This window comes from Chamaea fasciata, unplaced genomic scaffold (assembly GCF_029207755.1).
Source record: "Chamaea fasciata isolate MVZ Bird 193981 ecotype frontalis unplaced genomic scaffold, bChaFas1.0.hap1 SCAF_21, whole genome shotgun sequence".
Classification (NCBI taxonomy): Eukaryota; Metazoa; Chordata; class Aves; order Passeriformes; family Sylviidae; genus Chamaea; species Chamaea fasciata.
In genome coordinates this window covers 10979041-10999834 of record NW_027094106.1, presented here as the reverse complement: position 1 = coordinate 10999834, position 20794 = coordinate 10979041, and the positions used below count along the sequence as shown (strand labels likewise).

The following is a 20794-nucleotide window of genomic DNA, read 5'->3' as shown; positions in this document are numbered from 1 at the left end:
CTGTCCCTACCCCGGCCCGCGGTGCTGGGGCGCGCACGGCTCGGCGGCTGCTGCCGCGCTGCCCCTGCCAAGCCGCTCCTGCCGGGGGCTGCTCTGGATTTTAAGATTCCTCCCGGTGTTGCCAAGCCCCGTGTCAATGCAGTGGCTGAACAACTGCAAAGCTGCCTTTTAAGTCAGCCATAGGCAAGTGGCTTAGAGTCTGCTGAAAGCTGAATTAGGGAACTTGCAGGGTTCGTCCCTTTTTCAAGAGCCTCACTAGCAGCATGTCTCTAAAAGTAGAGAACTTCTCCAGAAGCCTCAACAACCGGGAGAAATTAATCTTAATAAGGAACGTCTTAAAATTGCAGTCCTTTCAGACATGATGGGAGGAGGCTGGCAGAGAGCTTAGGAGGGATTGTATGTTACTACAGTGTGTCAGAACACCACCAAATAAAGGGCAGTGAACAAAAGTTTTGCCACAAAAATCCTGCAATTAAAGAACCGAGAAAACATAATGCGACCAAGTCCTAAAGTAACTTACAGGCTCTGTCAACACCAGCTGGGTAGGTATAAAGATAATTGCATTATTTACTAGGGGTACTGCTTAGCAGCTTATTCAAGATCCACAGCAAATACCCCTGAGAACATGGCGCGTTAAGTGGTTTTGCTTGAGCCTTAAGTGGAATAGGTAGACAGAACACCTAGTTCCCACCTACAGAGCCACCTGCAAGTAAATTATGGTTCACCTTCGCCCAGCTATATGGGACAGTGCTACTACATGCTGTGGTTTGCCCTTGAGCCACATTGCCTCTGCTGTTAGACACAAGTCCTGTTTAAAAGATTTGACAAGGATTGCTTTCCCAAAAGTGCTACCGTGTCACTAAGCCACCAAAGCAAGCAATCCTAGAGGAAGACCATGGATATATAGAATCATAAAATATGCTGTGCTATGCCAAATGGATTCAGAGGGAAGTTAAATTAAAACTATGTTCAGTGATAATAAACAAGTGTTGTTTATTAAAAAATAAAACATCTTCAAAATAATTTCACACACATTTATACACATAGAAACACTATTGCTTTAATGATTTTAGAAATCAGCTGTTTTAAATTACAGAAATTACAGAATATCAGCAAAGTCCCACTTCAGCAGTAATATTTACATCATTACATTTGATGTAAATTTGAAGACGACTGAAATAGTAAACCAGGCTTCAATAGAAACAAAATTATTTTTAAAATATATGTTCTAATTAGAGGAAATAAAAATAATCTAGGAAGGTTAAAACGAATGTGTTATAGATTGTCAATTTTTTTCTCCAATATTGTTCAAACGAAACAGACTGTCATATTGTTCTCTGCGTTACCTCAAGGGTTGAATTTGCATTTCCCTAGTATACTACGTAAGCAATTATTACTCCTTGCTCTGACTCCAGACATAACCCAAACTAGTACCTTGATTACTTGAAACAAGTTAATTCAATGTTGCAGAAATGCCAATTGCTCATTTATTTTGTTGTTCTTGATTTCAAGGGGATTCTTAAGAGAAAGGAATGTGGGGTTGAATCACTAAAGGCTGATAAAAATGTAACATTTTAGACTAGTTTAAGAAAAGGAAAGTAAGATCTCTATCACAGGCTTCTACTGAAAGGTCTCCTTTTGCCTGTGCATTATGTACTAGAGGTACTCAAGAACTCCATTCTGAAGCTGACAGCAAGAGCCCAAGCAAGCCTGCAACTACAGCCAGCGAGTGAAAAGTGTGTGCATCTGTTTGTGCTGTGCCGTAAGAATCCTTCACTCTCCCAAAGAACTCGCCCCAGTGTAGCATGTGCTAAGGTGATTAGACAATAAAAGGAAAAGTAAGGAAGTCCTTTCTGAAAAGGAAAACATTATTATAATGGTTTTATAAAAAACCTGATGAATCTTTGATGGAGATCCAGTGCAGAAAATCTCACAGCCGTCAGGCTGAGGCTGACATTGATGGGGCAGGTGGGAAAGAATTCACTGCACTGGCTGCAGAAACTCTGATGTGAATACAGCTTCTGCATAGTCCTCACAAACATCCTGCAGCTCTGCTGCCACGTCACACAGGGCTTCTTCTGTCAGTTGCTCTGCAAGACTAAGGGAGGGGGCAAAAAAGAGAAGGAAAAGGTTCAGAAAGTCACATTTCAAATTCCAGTCTTTCACTTCCAAACCACAAAGATAGTTCATGTACCTCTCGGCAATCTGCCATGGATCAAAACTGCCCACCACCTCATGGGAAATAAGCTTTAAATGATGCTTGTATCTGCTGTTATAATCCAAGAGGCTCTGGAGCATATCGCTTGGCACAGAGAGAGACACAGAATATGTTTGCTGTAGAGAATCCAGAGGCAAGGGCTGCAAAATGTCATTTCCAGTCTGCAATTTCTCCTCTGCTCCTTTATTTTCATCAATATCACTGGAAATATAAAATAATCAAGACAGAACTAATTTTTTTAAATCACTTTTTGAAGTCAGTGTAATGAGAACACTATAATGAAGTCACATAGATCTTATGCACCACAGTTTAGTGTAGGGCCAAATATTCCACTTACGTGCTGTCCAAAGGTTTTTCAAATACAATGTCTGTTTCCAGCTCTGTGTGTCTGATTAATTTGGTTATCTGAACTGGATGAGGAGATGTAAGTTTTTTAGCTGTTGATGCCATTTGTTGTTCTAGAAGGAAGAAAGTACTATTTAAAATTGGTTTTTTCGAAACTACATCTACTGCAGGTTAAGTCCTCACAAAGACTTGTTTCTTTTAAGAAGTCCTTCAGGTAAGTAAAGTATTCAAAGTGAGAAAAAACGTAAATTCAGCTCAGTGTATGAAGGCTGAGGATTTTAAAAACACTACCTTCGTAGTATTTATCTGCGCTGCCAGTGGGTACTTCTAGCAGAGAGATGGAAAGCACCACTGTAAAAATAGCTCAGTCTATTAAACTCAGTGGTAAATCCAAGACAGGGAAGAAGAATCCATAAAGATTTGGGGTAAATCTTCACCAGTCTTACTGTGAGATTTTCCAACTTGTGTTCAACAATACAGTTTTGGTGAAGTTGTATGTGATCCAATGGAAAATCAATGTAGCTTCACTGTGCTACTCAATCAAACGATAGGATAAAGACAAGAAATGCTGATAAAGTATTGATTTTAGAACTACATCTTAGAAACTGTCCTCTGAAAGAAGCACGTGTGGTAAAAATTGTGTCCGGGTGGTGCTATTTGATCACATATAATCCAATGACCTTGATTTCAAAACACCTGAATTTAAACCTACAGATTATAGGGAAACCAAGTTGTAGTAAAAAAGACAATTACCCATTTTGTCTTCCTGAGCCCAGAATTGGGAGTCACTGTAAACAATCTGGGTGACTCTCCTGCGGACAGCCTCCTGGTGCATCTGTGGTGGAACACACAACATCAGTCAGTCAACCACGTACCTGGCAGCTCAGCTGTACTGATTATCACTAACAGTAAAGCAAGTCATGATCCTCCTTGGGCAATGCAGGCTTATTTTGGCTGGACACAACAGGGAAAAGGGGTGGGGGATTGAAAACACGTTTATCTTGTTCAAAATGCCATACTTGAATACAAAACTGATCACCAGTCCCATGGGAAGTCCTCCCATTTCAGACCAACAGCTCTTAGCCAAACAACTGAAGGGCCCCCAAGCTGCTCCTGCCTCACCAACACTGAATCCAAATGAGTGCTCCAGTGCCTCAGGGACAAGGACACTGCAGCTTCACACTTCCGACTAATGAACAGATCTCTAGAAGTAAATGGCATTAAACTGAGTAGCACAAAGTCACAATAAATTTCAGAGAACAGGAGGATCAAAATGGAACTTAAACCAGAAACTACGTATGAAAAAAACAGACTGAAGAAAACTTTTTAAGACAGCAATATATGAGAAAGTTCAAGTCAAGTAAACGATAACCTTATGAATATTTATATACAGAAAGATGAATAAAGGCACAGACAACCACGTATTTGTCTGACTTCTCCATGTTGCACTGTGAAATACTTTGGATTGCAAGAGCGTATTTCCTCAAGATGGTCATGCTACTAGAATACTGAGATTCTATAGCACACAAAAGGGAAAAATTCAAATTAATATTAAAATACTTTCCAATCTGCTAGACAATCAACATAAATCACCACACTGATTCTCCCATTCCTACACAATGATTTAAGCCACAAAGTCTTGAGATGGGATGCAAACTCAGGTCTGCCAACTTTACAGCAATAGATTTATCACTCAGCTTCTGTTCTTACACTGTGTTTTCTGGAGGCACAGCCTCTATCCAGGTCTTTGATCTCAGACACTGATCCAGTCAGATGTTGCTTCGTTTAAGAATGTAGATACTTATAGATATTATAATTTATGGACAGTAAATAAGGAATTGACACTAATGAGACCAACCAAGACAGAAAATCTTACTTCAATTTCTTCCATTCTTTGCAACATTGACTCCAGGCTATGAGTGTCAGCCACAGGCAGGGCCTCAGTCTGGAGTCTGTCATGCTGATCCATGCTCCACAGTTCCTGAGCAGTATCTTCCAAAAGATCATCCAGTAGCTTTTCACTCAGAATATCTGCATTTGTTGCAACCTGCTACTTAAAAAAACAAACCCCAAAAACAAATGCCACAGAAAACAAAAAGACACAAACCCAATACAAGAAAGAAAGAAAAAAACCCAAACCAAAACAAAGGTAACTTGCATTAAGTTGAAAAGAAACTGTTTGTTGCCCCTTTATAAATGTTTGACAGCTCTCAAGGCATCATTCACCCAGTGGCATGAGCTTGCCTGTGCTACCTGTGTCGTGTCTAATGGAGGCTCTGACCACTCCGGTACCTCCTTCTCAGCTTTGTCTGCACACTGGGCTGGAGAAACAGTTTGTGACCTGCACAAAGAGCAAATGACAGTGCCATTCTGAAACCTGGTATGACAACAATAATTTAAAACTACATAAATGTATTTTTAGGAGGACTGTTGGGAGTGGGGAGAAGCTCACATAGAATCTGACGCCCCTTATGAGAATGTTCAAAGAAAGTCATTACCTTAACTTTTGTATTTTTTCCATTTCTCCTCTGCAACGGTCAGTTAGTACCTTCACCCCTCTTGAATTTTTTGTTTCAAGCCTTGCTAGCCTTCAAAAATAGCACAGTAGCATAGAGAGTTACAGAATGTACATTCTAACAACTGAAGAATGAAACAGTGTGAGTTCCAGTACTAGTTTGGAAGAGTTACAAGAAACTTCAGAGAGAAAATTAATAGATTTTAAGACCATATAAGCCAGAAAATTCTGTTGAGAATGAGGGATCTTGAATCATGTTTCTGCTGTTGGCAAACAGGAACTACATGCTTATACACAAATACAGTCCAGAGAAATGAGCTCCTCATCTTACCATGCACACTGCCTAGTACAGATCCAGCAACTGGATCTCCTGCTTCAAATGCCATAAACACCAGTCCCAAACCAACCTAAAACTGGAGACCACTAACAGGAGGTCTAACAGGATGTAGAAAATAGAGTTTAGAGTAAACAAACCTGCACTTTGTTATTGTCTGGGACAAATATATGTATCTTGTCCTTCTGAGATAGGGAGATGGTATTTACTGTCTTAATGCAGTGCTGGGAATACCCACTCCTCATCCTGTGTTTTGTCAGTGCCCTGCCTTGCACAGTTTGGCCTAGACTTCCAGGCAGCAACTTGGGCAAAAGACCAAAGCCCTGGCTCTTCCCAGGCTTTAGGGAATGGGGCTGCTCTGGGCCAGGTGGGAAAGGAGAGCAGCTATATGACAGCAAGCTCCACTGAAGCCAGGCCAACTCTACCCTAGTCACTAGCACAGATCCAGAAGCATTTCCACGGGAAGCAGGGCAAGAGGGGTGCCAGGGGACTGCAAACATACCGAGGTGGAGGCTTCGAAGGCATTCTGCTCTCTTTAACAGGTCGTTTGTTCTCTTTTAGTTGGAAAGCTATAGTTGGCTCTTGAAATCGGGCATGCTTTCCTGGAGGGTGTGCCCGTCTTGACTTCAACGATTTCAGCATTCCCTTTAAATTAACGGGATCGCATTAAAAACACATATTCCAGTTGCTGAATTTTTAAAGTATTTTGCATTCTGCTTCAGACTTTGTCTTGAAATCATGCCTGCTGGCTTTGCTGCAGTTGACATATGTGAAGGTTTTACAAGTGCTTTAAAGGGAAGTATAGCTGTGCCTGAACAGAACATATGCTTAATCCTGCAACTATTATCTTTGCAAACAGTTCCAACTTTTCCAGTGTTGCTCTTCATGGGGAAAACACTTATTTTTGATTTTTCAGAATTAGACCCTATGTTAACTATTCATAAATCCAAATAGAAGGTTTCTAAGGTAATGTTGTATTCAGCCACAAAAATATAATATTCGCACATTTGTATTTGTTACAGGGTCACTTAGACTCATCCCCTCTATATGAATTATTGAAATGCTTAACCTTCCTGCCCACGATCCCCACTGATCCACAGGGAAACAGTAAAAGTTACATAAGCATACATCTATGTTACTGTGTCAGATTTGATTTTCCTAGTTAAAAGTGATCTTCTGAGGAAGGAATAAAAGAAAACCACACTAATTAGCAAAATATAGCCCTAATCTTTTAAGAATTGTTTTGTTTGCACTATGGAGCTTCTTTCTGGTTGCAAGGACTTAGCAGAAACCAGAATTTATACAGTGAAGTTTTATCCTTTCTGTTATCAATTAAGTAAGCCTGAGTAACTTATGTTCTCTTACTAACATTAGCACAACATTACTGCTGAGTGCATTTTTGCGATAGAGGATAACCATAGGAGGAAAATACTTCAGCTTTAACTTCAAATTGAAAAAAACCACATTAATTTCAAACATGAAAATAGTTTCAGTGAGCATTTTCCTTACCCATTCTGTTGTTTTTCTAGGTGTAGAGTGTATTTCCAAGGAACAGTAAACACTGTTTTCAAAAAACATTTGCTAAAATAGTCATAACCCCTAGAAATAACAGGCAGATGACATAGTTTGTCCCCCACGTCTACCAGCTCAGAATAGCAATATTGTGAGGAAGTGCAAAACTTTGACACTGTCTTGTATTATACAACAAATCCCAGAGCATATGCAGAAGACAGCATAAATGATTTATCCCTTCCATACCTGTGGTTTTGCAGGCAATAACACATCTTTCTTCTTCAAAGCACCACTCTCAAGGACAGACTCTTTTTTTACAGCTCTAGCTCTCACCAGTGCATCTGTGCTTCTTTGCAAAGTGGCATTTCTCTCTGAAGTAGGTGGGCCGCTTTCTTCTTGGTATTTATTGTGTAATATATGAGCACAACTGTTTGCCTGTTGAACTGCTGAAATATTTGCAACATGTCAGTGTTGATCTATACTAAAAATAACACATGAACTGTTAACTATAAGTTGAAAGGGGCAAGAATTGCCTTTTCTTCTACATTTGAGACCTCTGTTATGCTAGGTATACCTAATAATGAACTTTTAAGCCCTACCTAATTTTAAAAAAATCAAAGACAAAATGAAAAATTCTAGCCTTGTATTTCCTGACAAGTATTAAAGAAATTGTCTTTCGTACATTGCTTTGATGAACAGAAAGGTTTGGAGTTTGTGTGCATATACATATTTCTATGAATAGAGATATTTGAAAATATACATATTTATGCACATCATGGGAAAGCCTTTTGGGAGAAATTGCTATATGAGGTCTAGACAGTGATAACAAAGCATCCTCTTCTAGGCAGCAAGACACATGGAAACCATTAGATGTTGATAGACTGTTTCCCTGGACTGCCGAAGATGAATTCAGCACATGGAACTCTACCTGGGGGTAGTAGGGAATACTTACTATTCTAGGACAAACCAGCCTGAGGTATGAGAAAGTCACCACAAAGAAGAAAAACAGTTAATACAGTTTATATAATAATGTAAGGACTTACAGTGGCTTTCATGAGGTGCCAAAATACTTCAGGTAAATTTATCTCACAACACCTTGAGAAAGAATAAAGCTCCTTTTCTTCCATACCCAAAGCAGAAGAATAATATAGAATGCCAACTCCGAACAGTTGCATTCCAAGATAGTGGTGAAAACTCCCAAGTCTTCAGCTTAACCATCAGTTAATGTGTCTCTAGGTAGAAAAGTGTGACTATTGTGCAAAAGGCATTAACAGTAATGAACCGGCCAGGAAAAAACAGTCACTGCTCCCAGAAGCAGAGAAATTATACCAACCAAGGGAATTCTGAGCCAAAGCCACAGAACAACTTTTCAGTATGAACAGTTCAACAACCACAGCCTGGTTTTTGTTAGACTGATTTGCTGACACCTAACCAACTTCTGACCAGCAATACCATACTAAAAAACTGAACTGCAGATGGCAAGTTAAGTGATAAAAATGTATTTATACAAACCTGTCAAGAGACTCCTGTCTTGTCTATGCTGTCCCTTTAAGGTGAGATGTCTGTTTTCTCCTTTTGGAGACAGAAGGTGCTTTCTGGCTAGAAATGTCTCAGTGTTCCTTGAAGATTTGGCCTGAGAAGCTGAAATGCATTTCTTCACTGTTTTTGGTGTTTGCTTTTTTTCCAGCAGTGAATTCAGATCCTGCACCAAATATTTAGAGTTATAATTACTCTATCAGTAAATCTGATGTAATGAAAAGCAAATTCAAGACATTCTAAGCGGTTGGAGCTTTTTTGGTCTGGTTTTGTTTTGGGTTTTTTCAGGTGGTGATTATTCCTGACTCCTTGTTCATGTAGAAGCTTTTTCATATTGCTACCTTAAATCTTACTGAAAAGGCTTACATTTTTGTATTTACAACTGACTTCAACAAACCCTTTGCTTACAGAATGTCCAAAAAAATTGAACACAAAGGTAACGGACCAACAAAAACTTTGCCAACACAGACACTTCTTCCAACGCTACATCCAAACTTAAACAACAACCTCCTTTCTCATTCCCAGGCAGTTAGCACTCTTACTGTTCATATAAGCAGGTCATAACACTAAAATCAAAACATAGCTCTTACAGTTTTAACAGTATTTTAAGGAAAGCATCTTATGGCTCTGGTACAGCTTTTTTAAATTTATGCAGCAGGCAACATGCATCAGAATCTTTCCATTATACCAATGACGTGTATAAGTCATCGGATATCACTAAAAAAGATATTTGAATGGCACAGAGCCAAGTAACTCTTGTCGTCACAGCTTTATCTTCTGCCTGGACAACTCTGCACCCACCATCATATGGGATGCTCAGGTGCTCATCACTGGTAATGATGACTAAAGCATGCATCCAGAGTAATAAACACTTAATGCACACCTATGTCTAAAACGAATTTTCTTGGTCCTGAAAATGACTAATGAATGACACTGATGCTTTGTTACCACTATCACTACCAGTCCTCATTCTACCAGGACAGCCAAGAAAGCTAGGAACAGCATCAACAAGACCAGCAGCTTCTGTGTTTAGGGTGCACGTCTCTTTTAGACCACCGTTACTTAGGAATATTAGAAGTACATTTTTACGTTAGAAAATACGCCCTTTAAAAAATAAAAACAAAACCAAAACCGTGATATATTCTGCCATTTCATGAACACAATCTCATATTTCACTACATCTTTCCTGCCTTAGCAAAAACAAATGTTTTTTCCTACCTCAACTTGCAGCAAAATATCTATGATAACTTCAGAAATGGAAGAATCCCCTTCTAGTTTGGCAGAGCAGAGAGACAGTTGACGAATGAGATTGCCCAGCTCCTTATAGTGGGCAGGAATCCGCTCATCTGCTTGATCTGTAAACTGATTGGCAAATGCCTGCAAGGTTCGTACAGCTCCTCTGTGTGCTGCTGCCAACCTGGATACTGCTCGAGACTGCAAAAATGAAAAATAAATAAAAGCTTTAATAACTATAGTTTCTATGGATACTTATACTATTGGAAGAATTGTTGCTGAAATTTCACACAGAAAGATTCAGGCTTGGAATAACTTTGATTGATATTAAGCCACTTGTGAGACAAAGCAAAACAGACATTGAAGACATTGACTCAAGATTCCTCACAAGAGTACTCCTATCAATGTCATGCTGACTTCAGGTAAAATAACCTGGGTACAACAGGTCATGATGTTTCTACTACCTGTACCAACACAGAGCTGTAGTCATCAACAGCTGGCTGGAGCCTAATTTGCAAACAAGAATATTCTCAATCCTCCAAGTTTTGTTACAGAAGAAAATGCAGGTGATTGAGAAAGCACAGGAGAACAACAGGGCAACATTGGCCAGACAGTAGGTGTGATCTCAGCCGTCCCCCTGAAAGGTGCTGGGCAGAAGAGAAAATCAGAAAGAAGGCTGGTAAGACTGAGCATCATCAACCAGAAGTTTAAAAAAAGCAGTCAAGAGTAGAACACATTGTTAATTCCTTGCAAAAAGGAACTGGAATGAAGAAGGAATTAGAAGCCACATAAATGCAGAAGACCAACCACCTTCCTCTCATTTACTGCAGATGAGAGCTGAGGAGAAGAGGGAAGCAGCAAAGGCAGTATCAGGCCAAGTGAGCCATACTTCTTGGAGAATGAGACAAAACTGTAAGATACAAAGGAGATCTCCTTTCTGGAGAGGGCTCAGCTGCACCCTAGACAATCAAACCCAATTAGCCAGAAAACTGTCAATAAGTCACTTACAGCCTGAAGAGTAATTACATCTTACCTTTTTAGTATGTTTGATTGTACGGGGACTCAGTTTCTCTAAATCGTCCTGAATTTCTTTTACCTGTTTATCAAGAAAGGAGACAGAGAGGAATAAGTCAGCCTGAATTAGTTCCATGTCCATAAATGAACAACAGATCTTCACTGTAGCATCTGAGATTTTCCAGCAGTGATTTTCCAACTCCTCTCTGTCCAGCCATGAGGGACATTAGTCACATCACTCAGATCTAAACTAGAATGCCATGGCAGTTCAGAGATAAGCTGGTTTATTTTCTCGTTTCGATTACTTTCTGACAAATTCATCAAAACAAACCAAATTCCTATGCATCCCAGTTTAAAACCATGGTTCCTACCTGTTGCTGGAGCACATACAGCATCCGAGCTGACCGTGCAGCTTGTTGTTGTCTCCTAGTGCAAAGCCGCTGCTCATTCTCAGGATCTAGAACTTCTCTATCTCTCCCTAAAAGGCATAGAATATGAAGTTTTATATCTTAATTTAACCTGTGAAAATCCCAATTAAGCCATGACAACAGACATAATTTAGTAATAAGTCTTTTCTATGCAGAACCAAACCTCATATTTGTGGAGGTTCCTTTAAGAGTAATGCAAGTTGATTATTGTAAACTCTACATCCTGTTTCTACTTAGAATTTGACCAAAGAGTCTAATACAATATAGCTCATCAGTTATTTAAAAAATCATGTGACCCCTTAGTTTTATGACAAAGTTGCAGATAAAGCACTCAAAATTAGGTTAGACTTCCTGCTAGTTATTACAAAAGAACCAACTGCTTAAGCTGGCTAGCTATTCTTTTATCTACTTTTCAAAAAAATAGATGATTATCAAAAGTCTAGACATAAATACAAATTCTGATCCAACCCAAAAAATAGGTGAACACAAATCAACAAACTAGTGTACATTTATGTAACATAATTACTGTTCAGTCTTACACCTTTTGTAATAATTTCTTCAATTTTCTGGACATAGCTCCTCAATTCTTTTTGCAGACGCTGGACTTCCTGCATATTTTGATGTTCTTTTTTATTTAAGTTTGGCTTGGGGTCTGGTCCTGTGTCATGGGTGGGTGGAGAGTCCAAACCAGCTGGTATTGGCTTTCCTTCCTTAACTACACAGAGACAAACGTTGGTGCCAGAGCTGGCAGAGCCCCCTTGGGAAGGCTGGTCGAGCCTCTGCTGACAGGCCAAGCGAGTCTGAGACTTCAGGGCATTTTTATTTTCTCGACTTGCAAACACTTCAGTCTTCTGCTGTTGTGATTTCTGGGTCCACAACGGTGTACTGACCACATCTCCAAATACCTGCTGTTTCACTTGTTCTTTGAGACGTCTTTGTTTGATGTCCCTTTTTGCCAGCTGAACAGCCAATTTCAGTCTCTCTTCAGATACCACGGAGAACATCCCAGAGCTTCTCAGGTTGGGGTCCTCACTTCCAACTAGATTTCTCTGATCACTGGATGCCTTCAGTTTTTCTATTATAATTGGACGGGGGTGAGAGAATCTGAGAGCCAGGTTCTCTGGAACTGCAGGAATGTTTCTATTAAACTGGAGCTGTTCAAAGTGTAAAAAAACCCTGATGTTATACAGAACACTTTACACAGGTGATGCAACTCTGTCATGATGGCACCATTCTGGATTTGTGCTGAACATAGTGCTTACAGTACACCAATGTTTTCATTCTTGCTGAGCAGTGCTCACAGAGGTCAATGCCTTTTCTGCTCCTTACCTGCTCACCACTGAGTAGCCTGGGGGTGGGTAAGAAGCTAGAAAGGAACCAGCTGGATCGCTGACCCCAACTGACAAAAGGGAGATTCCACACCCTGTGGCTCCATGCTCAGCAGTAAAAGTTGCAGGGAAGAAGGAGAAATGGGACACTGGTGACAGTATTTGTTTTTCTAAGTCACTATTATTTGTGCTGAAGTCATGGAAATGGCTGAACTCCTGCCTGCTGATGGGATGTAGAGAATGAATTCCTTATTTTGCTTTGTTTGTGCACACAAACAGGAAAGCATTTGCTTTCCCTGTTAACCTGCCTTTATCGCAACCCATAACTTTTCATACTTTTTGCCTTCCAATTCTCTTCCCTATCCCACCTGGGAAAGAGTGAGCAAGCGGCTGCATGCTTAGCTGCCTGCTGGGAATGAACTACAACAGACAATTACGAATAATTACAAATACAGTTTGTGATCTCTACCCTTTCTGAAGGACAGTGTCAAGATAACGTGTGACAGCACGAGGAAGGCTAGCATGGCACTCCCTGCTGCGCAGCTGTCTCCGAAGTGGGTCAGAATCATCTTTTGCTTACAATCACAAAGAAAAGCAACTAGGCATCGCCACAGACGGCAAATGGTACCTGTGCTTGCAAAGCTTTAGCTTCATTCTTGTATCGCTGAGTGGTGAATGCAAACGGATCCTCAGACACCGCTGTCTTGCTCGGTCCCATCGCATCGGCTTGAGAGCAAATCCCGCTACTGTCCCTTGCTTGCGATCAGACCTGTGAATGCAAGAACAATAAATCGCTATTTCAGACTCGCAAAAGCCATACAGCGTCTGATGAGACAAAAAAGGAACCAGCCCGAGGAGCCGCCGAGAGAAGGCTGGGGTGGCCTCTCTGCGATCGCCCAGGGCCCGCGGCTGCTCCCGCCCTGTGCCCTCACGGCGTCCCGGGCGGCACCGGCGGGCCCCGGGCGCTGCCGCAAGGGAGGGGGGAGGGACGGAGGATGCAGGGAGGAGGACGGGCGGCCGGGCCGCGCCGGGACACACCGGGCGCCGTTCGAACGCGGTCCCGCCGCCGCCGCAGGGGCCGCCGGGAGCGCGCGGAGCTACGGCGGCCGCGCGGGCCGGGCCGGGCCGGGCGGAGCCTCCGGCGCTGCCGCCATGGGCTGGGAGGAGGTGCAGGTCCGCGGGTACTCGGAGTTCGTGCGGACGGCGCAGAGCTACCACGGCCGGCCCATCTTCGCGCTCTTCTGCGGTGACAAGGACGCCGAGGGCAAGAGCTGGTGTCCCGACTGCGTGACGGGTAAGGCCCGTGGGGGGAGCGCTCTGCCTGCGGCGCGGGCCGTGTCGGTGCGGGGGAAGCCGGAGAGGCCCCGGGTGCCTTTCGGGAACATGCCGGGCGGGCACAGCAGCCCCAGCGCCGGTTCCGGGCAGCCCCAGAGCCGGTCCCGGGCTGTCTCAGCGCCGGTCCCGGGCTGTCTCAGCGCCGGTCCCGGTCTGTCTCAGTGCCGGTCCCGGGCTGTCTCAGCGCCGGTCCCGGGCTGTCTCAGTGCCGGTCCCGGGCTGTCTCAGCGCCGGTCCCGGGCTGTCTCAGCGCCGGTCCCGGTCTGTCTCAGTGCCGGTCCCGGGCTGTCTCAGTGCCGGTCCCGGGCTGTCTCAGTGCCGGTCCCGGGCTGTCTCAAGTGTCGGTCCCGGGCTGTCTCAGCGCCGGTCCCGGGCTGTCTCAGCGCCGGTCCCGGGCTGTCTCAGCGCCGGTCCCGGGCTGTCTCAGCGTCGGTCCCGGGCTGTCTCAGCGTCGGTCCCGGGCTGTCTCAGCGCCGGTCCCGGGCTGTCTCAGCGCCGGTCCCGGGCTGTCTCAGTGCCGGTCCCGGACTGTCTCAGCGCCGGTCCGGGGCTGTCTCAGTGCCGGTCCCGGGCTGTCTCAGCGCCGGTCCCGGGCTGTCTCAGTGTCGGTCCCGGGCTGTCTCAGTGTCGGTCCCGGGCTGTCTCAGCGCCGGTCCCGGGCTGTCTCAGCGTCGGTCCCGGGCTGTCTCAGTGTCGGTCCCGGGCTGTCTCAGTGCCGGTCCCGGGCTGTCTCAGTGTCGGTCCCGGGCAGCTCCAGCGCCGGTCCCGGGCTGTAGGCGCCGTTTCCCCTGGGGAACTGAGCGGGCTGTGACCCGCAGCTGCCGCGCTGCCCTTTTCGTTGCCCACATCGAACGGCACGGGCTGTTGGCGAAGCCGGGTGCGCGGCCCAGCAAACAGACTCGAGGCTGTTCTCAGAAATCACCGCACTGAACTGCCTGGGCTTTACGTGTCTGAGCAGGTTCGAAGGTGCCTTATGGAACCGTCACCTTGCAGAAGGGCGCCGTGCTGGGCTACCACACCCAGGACAAGGCAGAACGAGTGTTTCTCTTCGTGTTAAGAAAAGAAATTGGCCTTTACTCAAACACAAGTCCAGTCAGCGTTTGAGCATGTAATAAACTCTGAAAAACTTGTGGACAGCCAGTGAAACGAAACAGAGATCTCTAACTAAAGCAGACAAAACACGAATTACTAGCCTTGCTGGTCCAAGTAAATCCATGTGATTCTCTAGCACAAGTATTAATTACTAACGGATTTTAAAAAATATTTTCTAGCTGAGCCAGTTGTGAGGAAGGAACTTCATAACCTGCCTGATGAGTCAGTTTTCATCTACTGTCTAGTAGGAGATAGAGCCTAGTAAGTACCTTTGAATGCTGACAAATGGGATGGGATGACTTTGCTCTGGTGATGGACTGGAGGTTAACCTGTTGAAAAAACTGTCCTTGAGCTATCCTTTTCTGTAAGGAGTCAATAATTTTTTGAGGTCTTTGCCATCTCTGACATAACCTATCTGCATGCTTGTTTTGAGAAGGGTGTTGGGAAGGTGTGAGGCAAAGGCCTTCAAATAATTTTTAAGCTGTTTTAACTTCAAAATGTCCCTCTACAAGCTGTGCTTAATGCCTTCTTTCTGAACAGCTGGAAGGATCCCAACAATGAATTCAGGAAGAATCTGAAACTAACAGGAGTGCCTACACTACTTAAATATGGAACAGTAAGTGATTTGTTGTATGTTCTGGATACACAGGCATTGAGATGGGGACCTGGCAGGAATTTAGGGCTGTAAATGAATTAGTCACGTGTATTCTCTGAGAACCCTCTCTTGTTTAAGGAGACCAGAGCATTCTGAACAGCTCTTCTGCTCCCTATTCCTCACTCAAACAGTTTAAGAGAGAACCATTCTCCTTACTGTGTAATGTCTAAAATAAACATGCAGTAAAGGGAATACGTGCACTTGACTCATAGTGCTTGAGGGGTTGAGAAACTTCTTAACATATTGTTGTCTTAAACTTCTACATATTGTTAACATTCCTGCTTTGCAGCTGCTCAACTTTTGAAAAATCCAAACGCTGAACTACAGGAGGGAAACAATTTATGAGCTGTACACTCGACTCAGACTGCAGCTCAAGTTGTAACTTGTACATGTTAGTTTAATTACCAGTTACTTTCTTACGAGTGCCTCTTCTAAGGCCAGAAAACCCTCAGGAATGTTTCAGTTGTTACCACCTTTCTTGTTCCACCCCCACTACCTCACTCCCCAGGACAACAGTTGCTGGATGTGGTTAAAGTTAGTATGTACAAATGGCTCTTGGCTAGAACACGTTTTTTAATTATCAACTTTTCCTTTCAGCCTCAGAAGCTGGTGGAAGAAGAATGTTTTAAAGCAGAGCTTGTGCGTATGTTGTTTACTGAAGACTAAAGCCCTCACTAGTCAATCATTGATGAAGATGGTAATCTCAGTTACTGCAGTGTCCTTTCAAGGAATCACTGACCTTTATTAAAACTTCCATGGTTAATTACTTTGGACTAGTCAAGATAACTGTTCTGAAATTCTGGGTCCAAAACTTACACTAAAATCTTACAACAAAAGACTGTATCATTCCTTTCGTGTCCAAATAAACTTGAGTTTGTGAATAATCTCTTTTCAAAGGAGCTGAGCTCATGCTAGAAACTGAGATAAGCCTGCACTTACACTTAGAGTGAGTAAGGAGGAAGGGGACAAACAAAAAAACCTCCTTCCTAAGCCTGACCACATAACTACTGTAACTGTTAAGATGAATTTTCAATGCCAAAGATGTTTAATGGCTTATCTGTTCAGTCCAGGTGTGATAACGTGATGGCTGACAGCTGTAGTGTCACTGATCCCATGTTAATGGTTAACAGTTGGGAGTACCTGCTCCTACAAGGACACAAAATACAACATGAATGCACCAGAAACACTGTCTAAAAATATGAAAATTGAAACCCTGGCAGCTGCCAAGAGCTATGTTCTTACAGTAAAAAAAACCTATACAGGAATAAATGGCAAGTGCCTCTCCAATACTCGAGCAATGGCACGTTTCCCCACACACCCTGTTCTTGTTGCATGGAGTGTAAAGAGACTCCAGAGCGGCCACTGCTGCACAGGCAGAGGCCAAGATTCAAGGAACATGAGTTTAATGGAACACAAACAGCTACAGTTTGTTTCCTTCTCTGCCCTGCAGAGTTTATCAGCACCTGTCTCTGCTCCACTCCCCAGACCTCACTGTGTACACTCCTGATTTCTATCTGTACAACGTGCTGTAAGGAACTCTGCAAAACTTCCATCAACAATGACTGCCAGAGAAGCAGAAGTGACAATAGCTCAGCTTGGTTTCCAAGAAAAACAGCACAATTTCGACTTTTGTCTATCATCACTTCACCTTTGCTGGTCCCAGAGCTTTAAGTAGCAGGGAGTTGTCAGTGACACTTAAGACACATCATTATTCTCCAAGGAAAAGACTTCCTACTAACAGCCCTTAGAGCTACACTTTCTTGTAGATACTTAGTAAGTAGTACTACTTAGTAATACTTAGTAATAAATCTAGGTTTTGTTTTCAAAATCAAGCTGAATCAATCACTATAGTAGTAAAGCTCTTACAAAATTGTCCAGGCTATAAAATAAATTGCAGGTGTTTATTAGTCTTTAAAAGAGCTGATGAAACAAAAATAACCCCAGTCACTTGATAAATTCAAATAAAAGTGACACAAACCTAGAGCCAAACCTAGACAAGGGTTGATTCCTCTCCTGTAAGTAGTTCACTAACACAAAATACACCTTATCATCACTACTCCCTGTGCTTTTCATTTTACAGAGGTGTTGTTTTGTTGCTGCTGCTCGGCCAGTGCCTGCTGGAGGCGCATCCTTTTCCGGGAATAGTGCTGCCAGTGGAGGATCTGCTGCTCATCAATGAATTTGGCACACTGAGCATTGACCAGTTCTTTGCGGAAGTGTTCATACTGGAGCAGTTCTAGCATATGCAAACATTGAGGATACCTGGGTTAAAAACAAACACACTTTAATACAGGTTTTTACAAGAGACACTAAATCTCGAGTCTCCAGTACTTCTTGGGTCATTATTTTAGTTTTGATTCGTATGTGCTTTACCCAAAGGAAAACCACTTCAGCCTGCACACTGTGACTTGGTAACTGCAGCATCAGGCCAGGAAACAAGGAATCCAGTCCCATTAATAAATGCACATTCCTGCTTGCTTTGAGTGGCTTCCCCAGTGGCTTGGTTTGATAAGACCAAATCCATAGCAATTACAGTGCCTGTTTCTAGAGCCCAATTGAAAGAGATGATCAAAACCATTTTCCCAAAACCTGAAGGAATTCGCACACTTGCAGAAACACAAAATCACCCTTTGTCTCATGTAAGCATCAATAATGCAAAATTCATTTTAAAATGCACTTGCTGCTTTTTTATCCTAATGTTCAACAGTTTGATTTTAAACCAACCAAAAGTGCAGATTAAGGCTTTAAAGGAAGATTCTATGCAAAACTCATTAAATATTTATAATTCTGTCCACTGCTGCTGCATGTGGACTATGGGAAACGGGAAAATGTACATTGCATATAACCATAATCTTGCATAATCTGTGTTGCAGGGAGGACAAAAGTAATGTTACAGGCAGAAATGAAACCCTGATATGCTGCTGTACAATATGTAACATGAGATCAATGCCAAACCATTAAAATGCAGATACTTAAAGGAATTTAGCACTTACTTCAAATATTTTGCATAGTCAGGTTCTTTCCAATAAAGTAAATATTTAAGATAATTTACAAAAGCTTTATCTTTGAAGTAGCCTCTTTGAGCAAGAACTGAAATAAAATGACAAATAAGGAATTTTCAGTTACAGATGGGTGAGAAAAAAATTTCTGCACACTTGAAAAAATTCACAAAATCAGAGTTTTCTCATTACAATCAAATTTCAGTAATTTATATTTGGCAAATAAAAAAACAGGGCAAAATAAAATTTTTATACCAACAATAAATGGATTAGTCTCATCTCCCTTCCAGTTTGTATCTTTCATTGAATGGAACAGCTTTTTTTAAAATGAAATTTTTGACTGTAGCATCAAAATTAGCAGAGAGTTATGTATACTATCTGAAACTATTCAGATTAGTAAAAATCTGTTTTCAGATAAAGGAATGCTGTTAACATTACTTGACATTACTTTTTTAAAACAGACTGGAACTTGTTTTCTTCCTTCACCAAATAAATGCTTTTTTTTTTTTTTTTTGCATTCCAACCAAAAAAAAGACTGCATTAAAAACATCCACCTGTTTAACAAATTATTTACAGAACACCTTTATGCTGTGAAAAACCCTTTTCTTTGTTTAGCTCTCTCTCTATATTTAACATTACCAGTAACAATAAACATCATTAAACTATATTAACTCCTTCGAGTCCTGGTATTTACTTTAGGTACTCACAGTTGAGGTAATTTGGATTTGCCAGACATTGAACAAACTCCAGCTCCAACTGGAATCGAAGTCGATTTCCTGTATCATCTGATTCAAGAAATAAAGCAGTAAGAATTTGACACACACAAAACAGATTGAAAGTAATTGCGGTGCATGTGACAGCCGGGACCAAGGCGGGTGGGCGAGGGCCAGGGCCGGCGACAGCGAACCGCGCAGTGCGCGGAGCCGGCGCGGCCAGGGCAAGCACGGGAGGGACAGGCCTTGGGGGCTGCGGGCTCAGAGGGACCCCGCGGGGCCTCTCCCGGGCCGCGAGCCCGCGGCCTGCGCGGTCCCGGCACACCCGGCGCTCCGGGGGCCCGGGCCGCTCCGACAGCGGCTGCGACGGCGGCCCCACGGGGCTCCTCACGGGGCTGCTCCCCGACCCCGCAGCGGCCCTGCAGCTGCCCCACAGGCTCCCGCACCGACCATGCACCCGCCCCACACCGGCCTCACACCGGCCCCACAGGCTCCGCACCGGCGTCCATGTCCGGGGCGCGCACACCCGACGGCGGCGAACGAGCCCGCCCTGCCGGCGACCCGGCGAAACGCAGCGCTAAGCACGCTGGGAACGCAGCGGCCGTTGCCTAGCAACGGCGGCGGAGGCGGGGCGCGGCGGAGGCGGGGCGCGGCGGAGGCGGGGCGCGGCGGAGGCGGGGCGCGGCGGAGGCGGGGCGCGGCGGGGGCGGGGCGCGGCGGGGGCGGGGCGCGGCGGGGGCGGGGCGCGGCGGGGGCGGGGCGCGGCGGAGGCGGGGCGCGGCGGAGGCGGGGCGCGGCGGGGGCGGGGCGCGGCGGGGGCGGGGCGCGGCGGAGGCGGGGCGCGGCGGGGGCGGGGCGCGGCGGGGGCGGGGCGCGGCGGGGGCGGGGTTGTGCCGGTCTCCCCTCAGGACGCGGCGCGAGCGAGGAATGGCGTACTGCGTGTAGCGTCGTTCATACGGTGAAGGGGGTTCTCGCAGACGTCGTTCGTTCCCGTTCCTGTTCCCGGCCCTGTGCTAACACACAGTCCTTCGCACTCGTCTCTAGACCCTGACACGGCGCCCCCTGAACGAGGGCGGGTCATTTTAAGGGTTATATTTCCGACCCCACGAGTCCCGCCAGGGCCGCGCACTGGTCGGAGCACTTCCCTCGTACCTGCCGTGCAGAGCAGCCTGCAAACACTCTGGTGTGGGGAGCTGAGCACAGCTGGCACCATTCCCTCACTCCCGCCGGTGAGGGAGTAGCTCCTGCTGGGTTACAGCAGCAGGACATCGAGTAGCTGCTCTTGGAGAGAGTATTCAAAGATCCCAATATCCAAGTAAACCCCACTGAATATGGCACTGGACAAATTCCTTCCTTCTCACGGTGCTCTGCTGCTGCTGCAGGTCACGGCAAACGCCAAAGAACTCAGAAATCATTAAAGTTAACCACTGTATTTTTAAACGACCAACATTCAGTTTTACATCAATCGCTTTGTCCGGACGACGTCACTCAGCACCGTCCTGCGGCAGCCTCCAGCCCTGCAGAATTTCACCACCTG

The 20794-nt window shown here is 44.3% G+C and overlaps 3 protein-coding genes across 5 annotated transcripts; 1 reads left to right on the top strand and 2 right to left on the bottom strand.

The window, feature by feature from the left end:
* Positions 1-968: 968 nt before the first annotated feature.
* Positions 969-13654, bottom strand: KIAA0753 (KIAA0753 ortholog). Of its 3 annotated transcripts, none has more exons than XM_066201725.1 (16): positions 13502-13654; positions 13092-13232; positions 11677-12289; positions 11079-11185; positions 10727-10789; positions 9679-9894; positions 8437-8626; positions 7171-7370; positions 5915-6057; positions 5062-5151; positions 4817-4904; positions 4440-4613; positions 3317-3398; positions 2556-2676; positions 2195-2419; positions 969-2098 (listed from the first exon to the last, which is right to left on the bottom strand). In XM_066201725.1, exons 2-16 carry the CDS (start codon positions 13179-13181, stop codon positions 1981-1983), a joined length of 2520 nt encoding a protein of 839 aa, XP_066057822.1. In that variant the 5' UTR covers positions 13182-13232; positions 13502-13654; the 3' UTR covers positions 969-1980. The 3 variants fall into 3 exon arrangements, with proteins under 3 accessions (XP_066057822.1, XP_066057823.1, XP_066057825.1); XM_066201726.1 differs by having other exon boundaries at positions 7171-7367; XM_066201728.1 differs by lacking the exon at positions 13502-13654 and having other exon boundaries at positions 11677-12210; positions 13092-13110.
* On the top strand, positions 13578-16429 carry TXNDC17 (thioredoxin domain containing 17). The gene is made up of 4 exons (XM_066201730.1): positions 13578-13757; positions 15070-15151; positions 15431-15506; positions 16143-16429. Exons 1-4 carry the CDS (start codon positions 13616-13618, stop codon positions 16209-16211), a joined length of 369 nt encoding a protein of 122 aa, XP_066057827.1. The 5' UTR covers positions 13578-13615; the 3' UTR covers positions 16212-16429.
* Positions 16430-17432: 1003 nt separating this feature from the next.
* MED31 (mediator complex subunit 31) lies at positions 17433-19842 on the bottom strand. Its single transcript, XM_066201729.1, has 4 exons — positions 19757-19842; positions 19252-19329; positions 18539-18635; positions 17433-17807 (listed from the first exon to the last, which is right to left on the bottom strand). Exons 1-4 carry the CDS (start codon positions 19764-19766, stop codon positions 17615-17617), a joined length of 378 nt encoding a protein of 125 aa, XP_066057826.1. The 5' UTR covers positions 19767-19842; the 3' UTR covers positions 17433-17614.
* Between the last annotated feature and the right edge of the window lie 952 nt (positions 19843-20794).